General features: G+C 49.4%; 1 protein-coding gene across 3 annotated transcripts in view; it reads right to left on the bottom strand.

The window, feature by feature from the left end:
• Window positions 1-3262: 3262 nt before the first annotated feature.
• CCDC180 (coiled-coil domain containing 180) overlaps window positions 3263-22063 on the bottom strand; it is a 187027-nt gene continuing 168226 nt past the window's right edge. For all 3 annotated transcript variants that reach the window (XM_063936280.1, XM_063936281.1, XM_063936279.1), the window contains 9 exons: window positions 20613-20687; window positions 20437-20503; window positions 11216-11360; window positions 10966-11126; window positions 6495-6632; window positions 6088-6199; window positions 5057-5162; window positions 4390-4534; window positions 3263-3480 (listed from right to left, as the gene is read on the bottom strand). In XM_063936280.1, the coding sequence (XP_063792350.1) occupies window positions 3349-3480; window positions 4390-4534; window positions 5057-5162; window positions 6088-6199; window positions 6495-6632; window positions 10966-11126; window positions 11216-11360; window positions 20437-20503; window positions 20613-20687 (1081 nt within the window). In that variant the 3' untranslated portion in view covers window positions 3263-3348. The remainder of the gene's footprint in view (window positions 3481-4389; window positions 4535-5056; window positions 5163-6087; window positions 6200-6494; window positions 6633-10965; window positions 11127-11215; window positions 11361-20436; window positions 20504-20612; window positions 20688-22063) is intronic.

The raw sequence follows: 22063 nt of genomic DNA, 5'->3' as shown, positions 1-22063 counted from the left end.
CCCTTTTCACACCTACTCCTCTCTTCTTCCTTACCCCACCATGGAAATCAATTAACCCCTGACTTACATTTTTCTCCTTAAATGTTTTGTGGCAGTTATTATTGACTGCCAAAGGGTGGACTGTCGAAGTCAGAAAAATGTCTCTATGCACGTTGCCATATTTGCACCTCATTCATGTCCGCGCTGCGCAGGCGTACGCTCTCCCGTACGTACACATACTCACAGCAGCGTGCACTCACAGGCGCGGTATGCGTATTTACGGTAGAGTTTACGTAGTCGTAGCGTGCGACTCATTCGTTACATATTTTCACAATTAATGTAGTTTATAGATTATGGTCCCTTTGATAGATTCTGAAAGTTTGGTTAATATAGAATGTCCCTGAACGGAGGAATCCCTCTTTGTATTGTGCGAAGGGCCTAACAGGAGTCAGACAGTGGTGTTTGGTACCTATCGGAAGAGTATTTAAATAGCAATATTCCGGTGTTGGTTTGGAGCAGATTAATTGCTCGTGCGAATAGTTATGGACATAAGAAGTTATGTCCATTTATTTATTATTATTTGTCCTTACTTAGTCATGCATCTGAACAGTTGGAGACAGGCATCAGTAGGTCTCAAATGTCTCTTTGACCTCAGAGATCCCCCAAACAATAGTTTGCATGTTAAGAGGGCCTCATATCTATACATGCATAAGGTAAACACAGGAATAGTAATTGAAGATCAATTGTACTCCAAATCAGTATCTTTCCCGCAGACGGAGTACAATAGTCTTTAATTACACTGAGCTTTTGAGACTCAATGAGGAAGGCCAACACCTGTGTTTACAAATGGGGCTGGATTTGTATACAGGAGAATGAGGGCTGAGATGTCATTGTCTCAACTGAAAGTGGACATCATGAATATAAAACAAAGCCCAGAGACAGGATTCTGTTTTGTATTCGCCAAACAATAGCTTCTCACTAGACAGGAATGTGTTGGTCATCACCCATTGTGTTACATAACCAAGGCCACTGATGCAGCTGGCTCACATGCTGGGAGGGACACACACTTCCGGTGGTTGACACACCCCCACAGCTGGAATGCAGGTATGATATACCCACTGGAGATCACGGGGCTGACTCTCTCACTCAGAACTAAGCTAGCATCAAGCAGCATGGCGGCTACATCCCCAGGACAGAATTCCTTCCCAAAGGCTAAGTATAGAATCACATGGCTATAGAAGGAAATATAGACATATTGCTTTCTGGTTTAAATAGGATATTGTAACTTGGCTGGGATGATTGTTGGGTGTTTGTGTTGGTGCCCTGTGGAATCTGTGATGGTAGCTGGGATCTTGTTAATCATAAATACCACCATGCAGTACTTTTGAATATGTGCTGGTAGCAATGGCAGGCTGATACTTGTGAGTACCTGGTGGTCTGGTCTTGTGATAACTCATATGCTCTGGTTATAGAGATACTGTGTTTGCTTGAAATTGTGAAAGGTGATTTAGATTGTTTGGAATTGTAAAATCAGAACATATGCATTGTTTTGAGGCTTGGACATTTTGGAATCAATTGGAGTTTTTCCCAAAATGGAGTCTAGCTTCTGCCCCATGCGGCATTGTAGGGACGATTGTGTAGCTGGGTGTTGTGTATATAGGGACAGGCAGCATAGGTAAGCTCAAGTACTTTCTAAACAAAGATTCTCAGCATTTATTAACTGCGCAGCGATTGTTCCTCACATGTGTAAGCTTCGCTGCAACCATATTGTCTTTTAATGTTATTGTGAGCCAATTTCTCTCATCTCTCTCCGTCTCTCTCTCTCTCTCTCTCTCTCTCTCTCTCTCTCCTCTTTTCTCTTATATCTCTCATAGTATTATAGTATTGTACTGTATTGCATTTAGGTCAGTGTAGTATTGTCTTTTTGTATTTATTGTTTAGATCTGTGGTTAGGAAGTCTCTGTTATATTGTAGTGTATCATTTGTACTGTTACCCCCTTTTTACAAGTATATTAGATATAATACAGTTAATAGGCCTTGGAACCTAAACCAGTATCTGTGTATTTTCTATAGTGTTAAGTGTTCACTTGAGCGTCGGTGACGCTCAAGCAGCTTTGTAGATAGTCAGGTTACACAAGGTTGCACTTACACCCTGTACTCACATTAAGGTATTCTGTGTATTTCATTGGTATAAGGTTTTAACATAAAGGTATAGTGTTGTAAGCGTCTGCATCGCTGGTGACCTCCTCGTGGTCTCGAGCGTAAGCTACGCTACAGCGAATCATTCCCCTAGACATAACCAATAACGTGTCCTGTGATCACTGGGCCGCGAGCGAACGTGACGCTTGAGCGTCTCGCCTACGGCTGAGCGATCGCTACGCAGATAGCGTACCATCACGGTACTTCTTAAGTAAACAGCGTACAGTGTTCTTAGCTTCATAAAGGGTTGTTTATACGACAAAGGAATTTAGTATTGTCACCTGTGGTGCTGTATAAGGACGCACCAATCTGTATTACAGCGTGCACAGGGGCTGACAATGGGCCTTGCACATGCGGCTGCACGAAAGCACACAAGGAAAGAGTTTGTATTGACATTTGTATAAAGTCGCAGACGGGTGACCTTCCCCAAAAGACACAGCTGTGGGTGATTCTTCAAATTCGGGGTGTTATCCCTGACTCCAGAGAGAGCAGGGAATCCTACGGATCACCATCGCTCCCCTAGTGAAGTTGGCAGCATTACGTCGACGGCATTCACACGCCCAGTGTAGATACCACTTGTATCTCCACTCTGGGATCTCCCGGAGGTCAGTTCCCAAAAGTGAGCAACTATACTAGCACTTATCTATGCATCGTCTGCTGTTCTGTAATTACCGAGGCCATAGTAAAGAATACAAGGAATAAATACACCAGGCTCCTGCAGCATTTAACATACTGTATTTACTCCAAAAATAAAACCGCTGATGAGATTTATGAAGCTGATTTGTGTGTAAATACTGTATCTCTGTTACTGTGTACCCAAGTGTCTATGGGCCTCATTCAGATCTGATCGCAGCAGCAAATTTGTTAGCCAATGGGTAAAACCATGTGCACTGCAGGTGGGGCAGATGTAACATGTGCAGAGAGAGTTAGATTTGGGTGTGGTGTGTTCAAACTGAAATCTAAATTAGTGTAAAAATAAAGCAGCCAGTATTTACCCTGCACAGAAACAAAATAACCCACCCAAATCTAACTCTCTCTGCACATGTTACATCTGCCCCACCTGCAGTGTACATGATTTTGCCCATTAGCTAACAAATTTGCTGCTGCGATCAGATCTGAATTAAGCCCTCTAAGCGAGTTATTAGAGATTACAAAGCGTTGTATAAAGCTTCATGAATACAACTCCTTTATCTTCAGCACGGACTGACTCCACCACTCCTTCCAGCGCTGAGCTACCAGCTGTTGCTGCGTCCGCTCCTCCCGGACACTGGTCAGCGCCATCCCCGAGTCCTGCAGATATTTCTAAATGGGGAACATGTACACATGATTATATACTGCCACTCTTCCCGTGACACATGCGAATCACATCACTGACCACGGTCACAGAAAATATTAAAGGAAATAAACGAAAGCATAACAAATGTGTCCTTCCTTGTAACGGACAAACACATTATAAGTTACAGTGAAACAGACGCCCTGACACAGAGGTGGACACTCTAATGTCACCGCAACTGCAAATGTGTACGCAGCGACTGTGCGAAAATATGCATTTGCCTCAGCCAATTGGATTTGTATGGGGACACTCATTTTTCCTTAGATTCTGGAATAGATCTACTCACGCCAAACGAATTTGTATAATCCCCCCACTTCCCAATGTGTCAGGACATTATAGGGTGTGTGACACCAGCAGCAGAGACCCTCAGTAACTAAACAGCCCCCGCAAAGCCGATAACCTATTCTCTCTCTCTCTATTAATAGAAATGCTTAACCAGCATTGCAAGATAGCAACCTGATGGAACAATATCACCCCTTTCAGACCAAAAACTGCGGGTCTTACCCCGGAATACGGTCCCGGGATCATGCAGGGACATTTCCGGGTAATTATTGCCGGGTTGCTGACGTCAGCGGTGATGCGGCGCAAGAGATCACATGATCTCCAAGCGCCGCCTGCTACATAGAGAGTGAACGGGAGCCGGGGCGCATTGACCCGGCTCCCGTTCACACTGACCAAGTTCCCGAGAAGATCCTGGGACCAACCCTGTTCGATTGCAGTGTTGAAATGCAGGGGCATGGTTCCCGGGACCCTTTCACACCAGCGCTACACCCGTTGTTGCCGGGATCATCCCGGGAAAATAGGCTGTAGTGAAATGGGTATAAGTGGTCCTGTGGCTCTCTGATGCTGCGCAGCTGTATTACATAATGAATACTAACCGTGTAAGCAATATCCCGGGCTTCCAGCGTGGAGACGTGGCCCAAGGTGGTCTTAGCGGTGGTTACGGATGCAGTTGCCAGGCAACCAGATGGTTCTCTGCTCTCGTTGTCCGCAGAACCCTTAAGTGATATCCCTGGCCAGACCCTGGGGGAGAAACGTCACAGCTTAGTATTACACAGCTGATGGGATATCGCCCAATTCTTTATTTCCAAAAAATGATCCCGTTTTGCTCATCAGGCCGGTACTTTATCACTGATTATGGCAAAAGGCAGAAACATGGAGATATCTGGCGTCTGCAGAGGGCCAGACACACGTAGGGGATAATAGCAGTATACAGCTGCCGTGACTGATAGATATGATGCATCTGCTTACAGTGACCAGGAACTAGAGCACAGGTTGGGAGCTGACCACACACCCAGTCGCTTTGGGGGCACGCTGCAATCCCGGGCCGGTTGCCCTACACCGATTGCGATACGGCTACATATATCACCTGCTAATGTGACTGATAGATAGCTGCCTCGTAACGGTCATGGGTAAAAGGGGCAATTTATTACAGTTTCAAAAAGTCGACCGTATATGTATAACAGTAATTATTTCAGAATCTGGGGTAGACGTGTAATATGACTGCAGTCTCTCAGTACATGTATGATGATCAGACAGTGTTACCTGCTACCCCGCACAACCAGTGACAGGCGCTCTGTGTCTTCCAAGGGGAGTCCGGCTTGCTTGCGTCTGATCAAGGTGGACAGCTTCGGTTTCGGGATCTCAGTCTCTGCAGGGGAATTACAGTCAACTTTGGAGTCACTTGGTATTAAATGAATGAATGTAAAATGACAACTTTTGCAAAGGAGTACCATCGTTTTCTGGGGCCAGTCACTGAGCCCCTTTCGCTGCGAGCTGCAGGATCTTTTTCTACCTTAATTTCTTATAACAGCACAGTGGCCCAGTGGTTAGCACGGATGTCTTGCAGCAATAGGGTCATAGGTTCCATTACCATCAGGCCCCTGTTTGTGTCCCTGGGTTTGTGTGACTCTCTTTGTAAAGTGCTGAATCATATCTAAATGCTACTTAAAAAGGTGCTACTAGACTTGTGACTCGACCCATTACATGGGATGAGGACTGCGGGTGGTGTCACATGACTACAATCAGCTCCCCTCTTCCTGCCAGACATTACCAATCATCTGCTGCTGCTTTCTGAAACAACTGGTGCAAACTGCCTCCCTGCTGTGCATGATGGGACTTGTAGTTCAACATTTGGATAAGTCGTATTCAACATAGTCAACCTCTGGCTAGCAGTATGCTGTGGAACTACAAATCCCAGTACGCCAAGTCCAGTCGTTCCTCAACTGCACGTTGCCAAATGGGATAAAAGCGGACTCGGCTCTCGATTACATCAGACAAAGGGGGAGATGTATCAAACCGATCTATAAAGGATTAGTGGAGATATTGCCCATAGCAACCAATCAGCTTGTAGATAGCATTTATCTAAGACATTCCATACGTATAAGAGATAGGGGTCTTACAGGTGCCAGTGTCCTATTCAGCCCTAGACCCCCACAGCCCAGGCATAGTTTGGAAGAACCTCGCTGCCTCTCAGTATAGGACTAGTAATGTCTAAGTAAGGGGGGTCGTGCCATGTGGTTTTCCCAATACACTCAGCCCCCACTGCACAGCACTGCCCAATCACTGCCACCCACTGGCTGGTATGACGTCATCCACGGTGAGGGTTTCATCCAGGTCCAGCAGCATGTTCTCCGTGAGGGATGCGAGTGCCGCGGTGAAACGCTGGGTACTCTCCAAAATGCAGCCCTGTCAGTGTTAATTAAATGACAGATTTAATATCTTGTATTAAGCAATTGGTACAGACAGCACATACAAATTACTGGTGAATTTCAATGAGGTTTATTTGCATATTAGCCAGAAAAGCGGGTACAGATCTCTACACCTCATCATACGCCGCCCATAAGGGGCATCACTGAGCTGCATGGATTTACATTATACCAGAGTCATGTCAGCAATGTGGCACTTTAACATGAATGGTATATTCTCCCTTTAAGTTGTCCAGTTGCAGCATCAGGAGGGAACAATGACCGAGTTCTCCTACCTGTAAGTGTTTGGCATTACGATCAATCCCCTCCGTCTCCTCCCTCTGCCGCCTCTCCTCCTGCTGGCAGATCTCATCTAGAGCCCGGCGGTTATCTGGGTGTCCCAGGCTGGGCCTCAGCAGGTTCCTCATCTCCTCCTAGAAGACAGGAAGACTGATGTTCATGGGTGCAGCTCTGGTCTTTCAGTCTTATAGCATCTCATACTCATGTATGGAGGGGCCATAACATGCTGTGATATTACAGGTGAAACCGGGAAAGCAGTCTGAGATCACTACACGATCCCAAAATTAGCACTGCAACCGATTATTTAAAAATGGAGCCAGAAGATGAACCCTCTGTCACCTTCCAAGCACAGTAGTAGAACCCAGTGAGTCCAGAAGTAGAATGGTCAAGGATCTGACTAGACCCAGACTGGCTCCCTACTTGTGTGGATATGAAGTGATATAAATGTATCACATCTATCACTTAGCAAATACATGAATATATGGCCCTCATTCCGAGTTGTTCGCTCGCAAGCTGCTTTTAGCAGCATTGCACACGCTAAGCCGCCGCCTACTGGGAGTGAATCTTAGCATCTTAAAATTGCGAACGAAAGTTTCGCAATATTGCGATAAGACTTCTCTGTGTAGTTTCTGAGTAGCTCGAGACTTACTCTGCCAGTGCGATCAGTTCAGTGCTTGTCGTTCCTGGTTTGACGTCACAAACACACCCAGCGTTCGCCCAGACACTCCTCCGTTTCTCCAGCCACTCCCGCGTTTTTCCCAGAAACGGTAGCGTTTTTTCCCACACGCCCCTAAAACGGCCTGTTTCCGCCCAGAAACACCCACTTCCTGTCAATCACATTACGATCACCAGAACGATGAAAAAACCGTGAGTAATATTCCTAACTGCATAGCAAATTTACTTGGCGCAGTCGCAGTGCGAACATTGCGCATGCGCATTAAGCGGAAAATCGCTGCGATGCGAAGAAAATTACCGAGCGAACAACTCGGAATGACCCCCTATGTTCATTACAAAGATACATCTTTTAGTATCAATTTCTGGAACATCATTAGTCATCCTTTAAACGTTATTGACATTGCTCCATGGTGGTCATTACGAGTTGTTCGCTCGCTAGCAGTTTTTAGCAGCCGTGCAAACGCTATGCCGCCTCCCACTGGGAGTGTATTTTAGCTTAGCAGAAGTGCGAACGAATATATCGCAGAGCGGCGACAAAGTTTTTTTGTGCAGTTTTAGAGTAGCTCAAAACCTACTCAGCGCTTGCGATCACTTCGGACTGTTCAGTTCCTGTTTTGACGTCACAAACACGCTCTGCGTTCGCCCAGCCACGCCTGCGTTTTTCCGAACACTCCCTGCAAACGGTCAGTTGCCACCCAGAGACGCCCACTTCATGTCAATCACTCTGCGGCCAGCAGTGCGACTGAAAAGCTTCGCTAGACCCTGTGTGAAACTACATCGTTTGTTGTAATAGTACGTCGAGCGTGCGCATTGCGCTGCATACGCATAATTGCAGTTTTTTTGCCTCATCGCTGCACAGCGAACGAATGCAGCCAGCGATCAACTCGGAATGACCACCCATATCCGAAGCTCACTGATCTTACATGGTCAGTACCCACACACTTATAATCCACATTACATTTTAAACATACAGCAACTACAAGAAGATTATAGGTTCGGTCTAATGATTAGAGATGAAGGCCCTCATTCCGAGTTGATCGCTAGCTGCCGTTGTTCGCTGCGTAGCAATCAGTTAAAAAAAACGGCAAAACTGCGCATGCGTATGCACCGCAATGCACACACGCGGCGTACGGGTACAAAGAGCATTGTGGTTTTGCACAGGTTCTAGCGACGCTTTTAGTCGCACTGGCGGACGCAAGAAGATTGACAGGAAGTGGGAGTTTCTGGGTGTCAACTGACTGTTTTCTGGGACTGTTTGGAAAAACGCAGGCGTGGCCGGGTGTTTGCTGGGCGGGTATCTGACATCATTACTGTGTCACTCGTCGCAGCAATCATCGCTCAGAATAAGTAACTACAGGGCTGGTCTTGTTTTGCACAAAATGTGTTTGCAGCCGCTCTGCTGCACAGGCGTTCGCACTCCTGCAAAGCGAAAATACACTCCCCCGTGGGCGGCGACTATGTGTTTGCTGCTAAAAGTAGCTAGCGAGCGATCAACTCGGAATGAGGACGAAATGTGAAAACATTGTTAGCCGTAGAGCTGCAGCTATCGCCGTAGCTTCTCTCCCAGTGGTCTGTTATAGTTATCCGATCCCCGCTCCTTATTGGAGCTGGACAGCGCATATCTTGCACAGGTGGACGTAGATTTTAGTTTAAGTTCTCAAGATATGAAGAAGTTGCAGAGCAGCTAGGATAGGATGCAGTCACCATGTCGGCATTCAAAATGCCAATCAACGTTGAAACCACAGTGTCGACAGTTATGAAGTCAACATTGTTGAAATGTGAAATGAAACATGTTGGCTCCTGCAGAATATCAAAAAGTTTACAATGTCAACATGTGATATGTCAGCATTGTGCAGGGAGCAGAGGGTTAGTGTTAGGAACTAGGGGGAGGTGAGGCTATGGTAGGGATGGGTTAGGCACTAGGCGGAGGGTTAGAATTAGGATACAGGAGTGGGAGTTAGGGTTAGGCTACGGTAGAGGTGGTTTAGGCACTAGATGGAGGGTTAGTCTATGGTAGGGGAGGATTAGGCAGTAGAGGAAGGTTAGGCTATGATGGGGAGAGTTAGGCACTAGGCGGAGGGTTAGAGTTAGGCTACAGGAGTAGGAGTGGGGGTTAGGCTACGGTAAAGGTGGTTTAGGCACTAGATGGAGGGTTAGTCTATGGTGGGGAGGGTTAGGCACTAGGAGAAAGACTAGGCACTAGGGGGAGGGTTAGGCACTAGAGAGAGGGTTAGGGTTAGGCACTAGGGAAAGGGTTAGGCACTAGGGGGTGGTTAAGGCCGGGCACTAGGGGGAGGGTTAGTTTACGGGAGGGGAGGATTAGGCAGTAGAGGAAGGTTAGGCTATGGTGGGGAGGGTTAGGCACTAGGGGAAGGGTTAGGTACTAGGGAAAGGGTTAGGCACTAGAGAGAAGGTTAGGCTATGGTAGGGGAGGGTTAGGCACTAGGGGAGGGCTTGGCACTAGGGGAAGGGTTAGGTACTAGGGAAAGGGTTAGGCACTAGAGAGAAGGTTAGGCTACGGTAGGGGAGGGTTAGGGCTAGACACTAGGGGAAGGGTTAGGTACTAGGGAAAGGGTTAGGCACTAGAGAGAAGGTTAGGCTACGGTAGGGGAGGGTTAGGGCTAGACACTAGGGGGAGGGTTAGGCTACAGGAGGGAAGGTCTAGGCACTAGGGAGAGGGTTAGGCACTAGGGGAAGAGTTAGGCTACAGGAGGGGAAGGTTAGGCACCAGGGAAAGTGTTAGGCACTAGGGGGTGGGTTAGGTAAAGGCTATAGGAGGAGAGGATTAGGCACAAGAGAGAGGTTTAGTCTATGGGAGGGTTAGGCTACGGGAGGGGAGGGGAGGGATGAGGATAGGCACTAGGGAGAGGGTTTGGCACTAGGGGAAGGGTTAGGCTACAGGAGGGGAGGGTTAGGCACTAGGGAGAGGGTTAGGCTACAGGAGGGAAGGTCTAGGCACTAGGGAGAGGGTTAGGCACTAGGGGAAGAGTTAGGCTACAGGAGGGGAAGGTTAGGCACCAGGGAAAGTGTTAGGCACTAGGGGGTGGGTTAGGTAAAGGCTATAGGAGGAGAGGATTAGGCACAAGAGAGAGGTTTAGTCTATGGGAGGGTTAGGCTACGGGAGGGGAGGGGAGGGATGAGGATAGGCACTAGGGAGAGGGTTAGGCACTAGGGGAAGGGTTAGGCTACAGGAGGGGAGGGTTAGGCACTAGGGAGAGGGTTAGGCTACAGGAGGGAAGGTCTAGGCACTAGGGAGAGGGTTAGGCACTAGGGGAAGGGTTAGGCTACAGGAGGGGAGGGTTAGGCACCAGGGAAAGTGTTAGGTACTAGGGGGTGGGTTAGGTAAAGGCTATAGGAGGAGAGGGCTAGGCACAAGAGAGAGGGTTAGGCTACGGGAGGGGAGGGATGAGGATAGGCACTAGGGGGAGGGAGGGTTAGGGGTAGGCTGTGGGACAAAGGAATTAGGGTTAGACAGCGTGAGGGTTCAGCAGTAGCGGGGGGAGTTAGGCGTTAGTATTACTCACAGTCACTGGATCAGATGACTGCCGGTGCTAGAAGACACCGCAACATCCTCAGAGCGGTTACCAGGAAAGTGATCGCCATACCGCTGGGACACACAGGTTTATCGACATTGTAATAATGTTGACATTTCACCAATGTCCACATAATTAATTCTGACATGGCAATGTCAACTTGCTAAGCATGTTGGTATTAAAACCATTTCGATACGACAAATGTTACTAAAACAAACTTAACCCATTTGTTTACTTCTGTTACAAAATAAATGAACACCTTTTCTACTTCCCACTCGGCAAGGTCCTTCCTGAAGAGCAGCTGTGATTGCTGGATGCTGGCGTGCATTGTGTCCAAGTACTGCCGCCTCTGGGCCTCTATCACAAGTGGCGGAACGTCGCTCATCAGTCCTTCCAGCTGCTCCAGCTGCTCCCGGAACTCTGTGGAATCACATATAGCTGTCAGTGCCTTAGGGCAGCGGCTTCTGTATAAGTGGGAGTAAAGAATAAGTATCCGAGGAGCGTCTTACCCAACAGACAATTGTTGTAATAGTCCAAGGCCTGTTTCTCGTATGACTGAAGCTTCAGCACTAACGTGTCAGCGCAGTCCTCAAAGGTTTCCTGGAGTAAGTCCGGGCGTCCTATGGAGCGTCGCTCCTTCTTCTTATAGAATTCCTGCAACACATGAATTATATGAACAACAGACACATGACTAAATCACACAACGATACTGATGCGTAACCACATAGTACTGTACTGTAGGACACATGCATTACTCTGTGCTCCTGCTACAGTATTTCTTGGCATTAGCTTTTGTGTAGTTCAGTAAATTGAAATTAAAAAAGAAAGAACACAATCAGACAGCAAATACACAATCAGACAGTCACAGAACTACACAAATAAATGCAACAGAGCAATGCATCATAAGTACTGTAAAACAGATACTACAGATGTAGATTCTGCACTGGCAGGAGCGTCTCTTGCCGCCGTCCTGGGGGCGGTGCTGCCGCCACCTGACCCTCCCACATGCTGCCGTGCAGTGCGCCTGACGATATCGCGCACCGCATAGCATTGCGGGAGCAGCCGTAGACGCTAGAGGATGTAATTGACCTCTAGCGTCTGTGCGGCGCTATGGGAGAGACGTCATGAAGTCTCTCCCATTGATCCGAGGATCGGCGGCCGGAGATTGAGGACAGCAGCAGCGGTCAGGAAGCAGGAGCGGGGCTGTTTTTATTTGCATTTTTTTTTTTTTTTTGTAAGTGGCGCTACTATAGGCAAAACTACTGGGGGCCCAACTACTGGGGGTCAGACTACAGGGGGCAAAACTACAACTGCATGGGGCAAAACTGCAGGGGGCACAGCTACAAGGGGCACAACTCTATTGGGGGCATAACTGTGGCCACAACTACAGGGGGCATAACGGCGCGCACTAACCCTGTTTTAGCTCTCGAATGGAGGGGGGCACCAAAGGAAACTTTCTTCCTGGGCGCCAGAAGGTCTAGAACCGACCCTGTGCGCTGGTTGTATGCCTGGAGTACCAATTCGCACACAAAATGAGTTTTATGGTAAGAACTTACCTTTGTTAAAACTCTTTCTGCGAGGTACACTGGGCTCCACAAGGAATGGACAATGGGGTGTAGAGTAGGATCTTGATACGAAGCACCAACAGGCTCAAAAGCTTTGACCTTCTTCCCAAGATGCATAGCGCCGCCTCCTATATCACCCCGCCTCCCATCACAGGAGCTCAGTTTTGTTAACCAGCCTAATGCAGTAGCAAGTAAAAGAGACGACAACTGGCAGTTGCCACAAACACCACACTCTCCCGACAGGAGAAGTGTCAGCGGCTAATGCCATACCAACCCAAAGAAGCTAAGTGCGTCAGGGTGGGCGCCTTGTGGAGCCCAGTGTACCTCGCAGAAAGAGTTTTAACAAAGGTAAGTTCTTACCATAAAACTCGTTTTCTGCTGCGGGGTACACTGGGCTCCACAAGGAATGGACAATGGGGATGTCCTAAAGCAGTTCCTTATGGGAGGGGACGCACTGTAGCAGGCACAAGAACCCGGCGTCCAAAGGAAGCATCCTGGGAAGCGGCAGTATCGAAGGCATAGAACCTTATGAACGTGTTCACAGAGGACCACGTAGCCGCCTTGCACAATTGTTCAAGGATCGCACCACGTTGGGCCACCCAAGAAGGTCCAACAGACCGAGTAGCATGGGCCTTAATGTGATCAGGAGCAGAGAGACCATCCTTCACATAAGCATGTGCAATCACCATTCTAATCCATCTGGCCAGAGTTTGCTTGTGAGCAGGCCAGCCCTGTTTGTGAAACCCAAACACAACAAAAAGAGAATCAGATTTCCTAATAGGAGCAGTTCTCTTCACATAGATACGGAGAGCCCGTACCACATCCAAAGACCGCTCTTTGGGAGACAGATCAGGAGAAACAAGTGCCGGAACTACAATCTCCTGATTAAGGTGGAACTAAGAAACCACCTTAGGTAGATAGCCGGGACGAGTCCTAAGAACCGCCCGGTCACAGTGAAATGTCAGATATGGGGAACTACAGGACAAGGCACACAAATCCGACACTCCTCTAGCTGAAGCAATAGCCAGCAGAAACACCACCCTTAAGGGAAAGCCACTTAAGGTCAGCTGAACCAAGAGGTTCAAACGTAGACTCTTGTAACACCTCCAAAACCACGACAAGCCCCAAGGCGCCACAGGCGGGACATAGGGAGGTTGGATACGCAACACGCCCTGAGTAAAGGTATGCACATCAGGTAAGGTCGCAATTTTTCTCTGAAACCACACCGACAAGGCAGATATTTGAACCTTGAGGGAGGCCAGACGCAGGCCTAAGTCCAGGCCCCGCTGAAGAAAAGCCAACAACTTGGCTATACTAAACTTGGAAGCGTCATAATCGTTAGATGCGCATCTAACAAAGTATGAATGCCAGACCCTATAGTAAATCCGAACCGAAGCCAGTTTCCGGGCCCGCAACATAGTTTGAATGACCGCCTCAGAAAACCCTTTAGCCCTCAAGACGGAAGCTTCAAGAGCCACGCCGTCAAAGACAGCCGGGCTAGATCCTGGTAGACACAGAGGCCCTGAACGAGGAGGTCTGGGCGTTGTGGAAGTAGAATTGGACGCTTTGACGATAGGCCTTGCAGGTCTGAGAACCAGTGCCTTCTAGGCCACGCTGGAGCTATGAGAAGCAGAATTCCTTTTTCTTGCTTGAACTTCCGAATTATCCTGGGCAGGAGTGACACCGTAGGGAACACGTACGGCAGCCGAAACCTCCACGGTACCGCCAGCGCATCCACGAATGTTGCTTGAGGATCCCTTGTCCTTGCTCCGAAGACCGGAACCTTGTGATTGTGTCGAGACGCCATCAGATATACGTCTGGAAGGCTCCACCTTTCCACTAGGAGTTGAAACACTTCTGGATGGAGGCCACACTCGCCGGCATGCACGTCCTGACGACTGAGAAAGTCCACTTCCCAATTCAGGACTCCCGGAATGAATATTGCCGATATGGCCGGTAGATGGTGTTCTGCCCACTGTAGAATCCGTGAGACTTCCTTCATTGCTAGGCAGCTTCGAGTGCCGCCTTGATGATCTATGTAAGCCACTGTGGTGGCGTTGTCCGACTGTACTTGAACAGGACGGTTCTGAATTAAATGCTGGGATAGGTTCAAGGCATTGAAGACCGCCCGTAACTCCAGAATATTGATTGAGAGGAGGGACTCCTCCTTGGTCCACCGCCCCTGAAGGGAGTGCTGCTCCAGCACCGCGCCCCAACCTCTTAGACTGGCATCTGTCGTCAACAGGACCCAGTCAGATATCCAGAACGGACGGCCCCTGCACAGTTGTTGGTCCCGGAGCCACCAGGGCAGCAACAGACGGACCTCCGGAGTCAATGAGATCATTTGAGACCTGATCCGGTGAGGCAGGCCATCCCATTTGGCTAGAATCAGCCTCTGGAGAGGGCGAGAGTGAAATTTAGCGTACTCCACCATGTCGAATGCTGACACCATGAGGCCCAGCACCTGCATCGCCGAATGTATCGACACTTGTGGACGAGATAGGAAGCAACGAATCCTGTCCTGAAGTTTCAGGACTTTCTCCTGAGACAGGAACAACCGCTGGTTGGGAGTGTCCAATAGTGCTCCCAGATGCACCATGCTCTGAGCAGGGATCAGGGATGACTTCTTCCAGTTGATGAGCCACCCGTGGGCTTGCAGAAACCGGACCGTCACATCTAGATGACGCAGGAGAAGTTCTGGGGAATTTGCCAGGATTAACAAGTCGTCCAAATATGGCAGTATCCTGACCCCTTGACGGCGGAGTACCACCGTCATCACCGCCATGACTGTTGTAAAGACTCGCGGAGCTGTTGTTAAACCAAAAGGTAACGCCCGAAACTGGTAATGGCAGTTGCCAATCGCAAATCTCAGGTATTGCTGATGAGACACTGCTATAGGAATATGCATGTAAGCATCCTGTAGATCCAGGGAGACCATGAAGTTCCCAAGTTCCAAGGCCAGAACTATAGAGCGAAGGGTTTCCATCCAGAACCTGGAAACCTTCACAAACCTGTTCAATGCCTTGAGGTTGAGAATGGGCCGGGAGGACCCATTCGTTTTCGGGACTTGAAACAGCGGAGAATAGTACCCCCGGCCCCTCTGCGCAAGAGGCACCCGTACTACGACTCCTGTATCCAGGAGGGTCTGTACCACCGAATGTAGAGTGTTTGCCTTTGTCTTGTCCAACGGAACATCTGTCTGGCAAAATCGATGAGGGGGGCGGTTTTTGAAGGCTATGGCGTAACCTCGCGTGACGACTTCCCGTACCCAGGCATCTGAAGTGGTCTTCAACCATTCCTGGGTATACCCTAGAAGCCGGCCCCCCACCCTGGGATCCCCCAGAGGGAGGCCCGCCCCGTCATGCGGCAGGCTTATCTGTCTTGGAAGCTGGCTGACGGGCCGCCCAGGCTCTTTTGGGCTTAGGCTTACCAGGTTTGGAAGTGCGGGCCTGCTTGTTGTACGCCTGACCTTTTGCTTTACCTGAAGGACGAAAGGGGTGAAAGGAAGTACCTTTAGCCTTCGACACAGAAGGAGCAGTACTTGGCAGACAGGCAGTTTTGGCAGTAGCCAAGTCAGCCACTATCTTATTTAAATCCTCCCCAAACAGAATATCTCCCTTAAAAGGGAGTACCTCCAGGGTTTTTCTAGAGTCCAGATCCACAGACCAGGATCTCAGCCAGAATATCCGGCGAGCCAGGACTGACTTAGTAGAGGCCTTGGCTGCCAGGATACCGGCATCAGAAGCCGCCTCTTTAATATAACGAGAAGCTGTGACAATATAAGACAGGCATTGTCTAGCATGGTCAGAGGAGATTTCAGCATCTAACTCCAAGGCCCATGCTTCAATGGCCTCTGCAGCCCAAGCAGCTGCAATAGTGGGCCTTTGTGCAGCACCCGTGAGGGTGTAAATCGCTTTCAGACAACCCTCCACACGTTTATCCGTAGGCTCTTTTAGAGACATGACGGTGGTGACAGGTAGAGCTGAGGAAACCACCATCCTAGCCACATGTGAGTCCACTGGAGGAGGCGTTTCCCAATTCTTAGACAGCTCCGGCGCGAGGGGATAGCGAGCCAGCATCTTCTTTTGAGGCACAAACTTCGTACCCGGGTTTTCCCAGGGTTCCTGACGTATATCAATTAGGTGGTCAGAGTGAGGTAAAACTTGTTTAATCTCCTTCTGACGCTTGAACCTATCTGGTTTCTTAGGAGGAATGGATGGCTCGGGATCATCCGTAATCTGTAAAATTAACTCAATAGCCTCCAAAAGATCAGGAACATCCACATGTGAACCACCCTCCCCATCAGCCGTATCTGAGTCAGAACCTGTGGGGTCAGTGTAAGTGCCGTCTTCATCCGACGAGGTGTCAGTGACAGCAGTGGATTGTGAGGAGACAAGCGCTCGCTTAGAGGACCCCTTGGACATAGGCAAGCGACGGTCAGACTTTTTAGTAGTCAGGGACTGGTTCAACTTCTTTATTTGAGCAGATAAATCGTCCGCCCACGACGGGTTAGCTGCAGGGACCACAAACGGTTGCACCGGCATTGGGGGTCCCATAGGGGGTGTTAGTTTATGAACTAGCGTATGCAGAAGCGTGGAAAAAGCGGCCCACGGCGGGTCATTATTTGCCCCCGTTGCCACCGTCCTACTGGGGGGCAAGGAGCCCCCAGAACCAGAGCCCAAAGCTGCTATATTCTCCTCATAGGTATCTGCGGCTTCAGCAACACCGGCAGTGTGTTCAGCCCCAGAACCGTTACCCTCAGAAGCAGACATGATATAACTTGCAGTATCAGGTAACACAGTACAATTTGTCAGCAGCACAATACCTCTAGCCAAAACCCCTGCGCAGTGTAGTCAGCACCAGCAGAGATAAAGGAGAGATATGGTGACTAAATCACAGAGAAAAATACGTAATACAGTATATCTTTGTGAAAATCCTATATTAGATAAAACCTGACGCACCAAGCCCCCTCAGGTTATAGAATATAGGGATAGCAGGTTGAGTAAAAGACACGAAATGGACACCACTCAGCTATCAAATGCACACACAAATAGTCACAGCCTGTACAATGCAGAGGTTATTACTAACAATAATACTGCACTGGACTAGCTTACACAGCTATATAACAATATTTATAACAGTACACAGTATGAACTGGATGTATATCACAGGGTAATTGTACTAGGAAACCCTGACTAAGTGCACTCTTTCTTAACTAACACTGACTAAAAAAGGCAGGTAAAATACTTAAGTGTCTTGTAAAGTCACAGCACTGACAACCAGGCGGCTTTATATAGGAGGATTTGCCCAAGCATTCCCAGGAGCAGTGAGCTGAGGGATAATGGCTTCGCAGACACTGCCAGGGAGTGAGGGAGACAGATATGCAGCTCCAGGGCGGGAACATTTGCAGAAAATGGCGCCCTGGGGCTGGGGGAGGGGCTTCAGGTCCAAGCTCTATCCCCCTGCTGGCAAAACCACCAGGTACTGCGGGCTCTAATAAAACGGTTTATAGAGAAAACCTGACCTGTCCCATGCCCTGGTGATCTAGTGGGATCGCCTGTACTGCCACAGTGTCCACCGCCAGCGCGCTCGGCCCGCCTCCCACTGACCACGGCGGATCGCGATAAAGACCCACTTACCACCTCCCGGAGCGCGGCCACGCGATCCCGGAAACCCCCCATCGCTCGTGTGTGACTGACAAGAAGAAAACCGGAGCCTCCTGCTGTAGTTACCCGGCAACCAGGGCTCGGGAGTGTACAGCGCCGCTGGGGGAGAGATGGAGCTGCAGCAGGCAATGTCTACTGACATCCAGCACAATCTGTGCCTCTGCTGCAGCCCTTCTAGTCTTCTTTTTTCCTCAGAAAAAGCTTTTTCTGGAGCTGCTGTGAGCAGCTCTTCTTGTTACATGCTTGCACTGCAAGCACCAACCACAAACTGAGCTCCTGTGCACGGAGGTGGTGTGATATAGGAGGCGGCGCTATGCATCTTGGGAAGAAGGTCAAAGCTTTTGAGCCTGTTGGTGCTTCGGATCAAGATCCTACTCTACACCCCATTGTCCATTCCTTGTGGAGCCCAGTGTACCCTGCAGCAGAAATGTTTTTTCCAAACCAGGAGCCTAGCTACTGCTGCTGTCTCCCAACCAGGAGCCCAACTACTGCTGCTCTCCCCAACCAGGAGCCTAGCTACTGCTGCTCTCTCCCAACCAGGAGCCCGACTACTGCTGCTCTCCCCCAACCAGGAGCCTAATTACTGCTCTCTCCCAACCAGGAGCCTAACAACTGTTGGCTCTTCCCCATCCAGGATCCTAACTACTGCTGCTCTCCCGCAACCAGGAGCCCAACTACTGCTGCTCTCCCGCAACCAGAAGCCTAACTACTGCTGCACTCCCCCAACTACTGATGCTCTCCCCCAACTAAGAACCTAACTACTGCTGCGCTCCCCCATCCAGTAGCCCAACTACTGCTGCACTCTTCCAACCAGGAGCCCAACTACTGCTGCTCTCCCGCAACCAGAAGCCTAACTACTGCTGCACTCCCCCAACTACTGATGCTCTCCCCCAACCAAGAACCTAACTACTGCTGCTCTCCCCCAACCAGGAGCCTAACAACTGTTGGCTCTTCCCCAACCAGGATCCTAACTACTGCTGCTCTCCCCAACCAGGAGCCTAACCACTGCTGCTCTCCCCAAACAGGAGCCTAACTACTGCTCTATCCTAACCAGGAGCCTATCTACTACTGCTCTCCCCCAACCAGGAGCCTAACTACTGCTGCCCTCCCCTAACCAGGAGCCTAACTACTGCTGCACTCCCCCAACCAGGAGCCTAGCTACTGCTGCACTCCCCCAACCAGGAGCCTAGCTACTGCTGCTCTCCCCCAATCAGGAGCCTAACTACTGCTGCTCTCCCCCAACCAGGAGCCTAACTACTGCTGCTCTCCCCCAACCAGGAGCCCAACTACCGCTGCTCTCCCCCAACCAGGAGCCTAACTACCGCCGCTCTCCCCCAACCAGGAGCCTAACTACTGCCGCTCTCCCCTAACCAGGAGCCTAACTACTGCTGTTCTCCCCCAACCAGGAGCCTAACTACTGCTGCTCTCCCCCAACCAGGAGCCTAGCTACTGCTGTTCTCCCCCAATCAGGAACCTAACTACTGCTGCTCTCCCCCAACCAGAAGCCTAACTACTGCTGCTCTCCCCCAACCAAGAACCTAACTACTGCTCTCCCCTAACCAGAAGCCTAACTACTGCTCTCCCCTAACCAGAAGCCTAACTACTGCTCTCCCCTAACCAGAAGCCTAACTACTGCTCTCCCCTAACCAGAAGCCTAACTACTGCTGCTCTCCCCTAACCAGGAGCCTAACTACTGCTGCTCTCCCCCAACTAGGAGCCTAACTACTGCTGTTCTCCCACAACCACCTACATCCCAATACTTCCCGGCCTCGAGTTGTTGCTGTTAGAAAGAGTAGAGTCTGCAGTAGAGGAAGACAAAGCGGAGTAGCACAGGGCAGCTGCTGCCCCAGGGGGTTCAGTAGGATTTACCGGCGGCTGGGATGCCACCTGTCACTATACCGACAGCGGCATCCCAGCCGCCAGTATGCTGACAGCGGGTGAATGCAAAGAGTCCCCTTGTGGGCTCGGTGGAACGCTGCGCTCGCCACAGGTTATATTCCCACTCTATGGGTGTCGTGGACACCCATAAGTGGGAATAGTCCTGTAGCGCCGGTATTCCTGACTGCTGGTATCCTAACAGCCTGCATATTAAAAGTATTCCGCCCCAGGGCCTCACCTATGATCTGGGTTGCCTCTGCTGCTCAATGGAGGCATGTACAATGATTAAACGCAATACATGTTATATCTAGATATACTGTACATCTAAGCACCTTTCATTTACATACTAAGAATTGCCAATAAGTGTAGTAACCCTTTCATGTTATGACATGTGCTGCACTAATGCTCTGCTCTTCCTTACTCCCACACTTGCTCTGATGCTCTGCTCTCTGTACAGTCAAACACTTGTGCCATCATGCCCCGATAAATGGGCTTATTGTCTTCCCCTGTCCATAGCTGCCCAAAGTGTGACCAACTCCATGTAGACATAGATTATAGGAGGGTATACAGGTGTAACACACAGTGATGTAATATACAGTATGTCTAGATATGTGCAGGTACCTCAGCCAGGTACAGTAGGTGGTCACTGCTCTCCCAGAGAACGGACGTCAGGATCCCCTTAAAGTGACTGCAAAAATATATACAGCACAGGAATAAGTTATACTTACCCACTATAATACATTTATACATATATATGTATTTGACATTTTGTAGAGAAAACATTATGTACAACTTACTCAGATTCCACTTTCTTCTCTCCGAAAACCAGGTATTTCTTATCCATCCTGCAGGGTTTCACCAGCTTCCGGACGCTGACACGAGAACAAACAGCACATACTGAGTGACGGGGTCACTACACCCCTCACTAGGGGGGACATGGAGCGCACAGGGGGAGGCATAATAATGGTGTACGAAAAATAGGATTTTAATACCTACCGGTAAATCCTTTTCTCTTAGTCCGTAGAGGATGCTGGGGACACTTCAAGAACCATGGGGTATAGACGGGATCCGCAGGAGACATGGGCACTTTAAGACTTTAAAAGGGGTGTGAACTGGCTCCTCCCTCTATGCCCCTCCTCCAGACTCCAGTTATAGGAACTGTGCCCAGGGAGACGGACATTTCGAGGAAAAAGGATTTATTTTGATTTAAACTAAGGTGAAATACATACCAGCTCACACCTCAAACATGCCGTACAACATGGCATTCAACCCCACACATGCAACGGCATGAACAATGACAGCAACAGGCTGACTATAACCACAACACAACGTGTGTAACCATAACCAATAACTGCAGATACAGTACGCACTGGGACGGGCGCCAAGCATCCTCTACGGACTAAGAGAAAAGGATTTACCGGTATCCTTTATGTCGACCGACACCATAAAATCCCCTTCCTCCAGACTGGAGATCACTGCTCGGAGAGACTCCATCTTGAATTTTTTATTTTTTTTGTATAGCACAGCATATCACCTCCCTGTCCGGAAGAGATACCGGTAAGGCTGATTTGAAAAATAGTCGAGGGGGCATGTCTTGAAATTCCAGCTTGTACCCTTGGGACACTATTTCTAATACCCATGGGTCTAGGGTCGAATGAACCCATAAATGACTGAAGAGTCGGAGACGTGCCCCCACTGGTGCGGACTCCCGCAGAGGAGTCCCAGCGACATGCGGTGGATTTGGTAGAAGCCGGAGAGGACTTCTGCTCTTGGGAACCTGCCACAGCCGGTGACCTTTTTCCCTTTCCTCTTCCTCTAGAAGCAAGGAAGGAAGACCCACGTCCTTTTCTTGTATTTATTGGGCCGAAAGGACTGCATCTGATAGTGGTGCGTTTTCTTTTGTTGTGCAGGAACATAAGGTAAAAAGGATGACTTACCCGCGGTAGCCGTATATACCAGGTCAGCGAGGCCGTCACCAAACAAGACACCACCTTTATACGGCAGAGACTCCATCGCCTTCTTAGAGTCAGCATCAGCATTCCATTGATGAATCCACAATGCTCTCCTAGCTGAGACTGCCATGGCATTGGCCCTTGATCCCAAAAGGCCAATGTCCCTCGCAGCTTCCTTAAGGTAGGCTGCAGCCAGGGCCGGTTCAAGGGCGCAGAGCGCCCCGGGCAGGAAAGGGGCGTGGCCTAATACAGGGGGCGTGGTGAGTCACGCCCCCTGTACATTGAAAGCGCCGCTT

The sequence above is a fragment of the Pseudophryne corroboree genome, chromosome 8 (genome assembly GCF_028390025.1).
Source record: "Pseudophryne corroboree isolate aPseCor3 chromosome 8, aPseCor3.hap2, whole genome shotgun sequence".
Classification (NCBI taxonomy): Eukaryota; Metazoa; Chordata; class Amphibia; order Anura; family Myobatrachidae; genus Pseudophryne; species Pseudophryne corroboree.
Note: the sequence above shows the minus strand (reverse complement) of the source record. Positions and strands in the feature narration are given on the sequence as shown.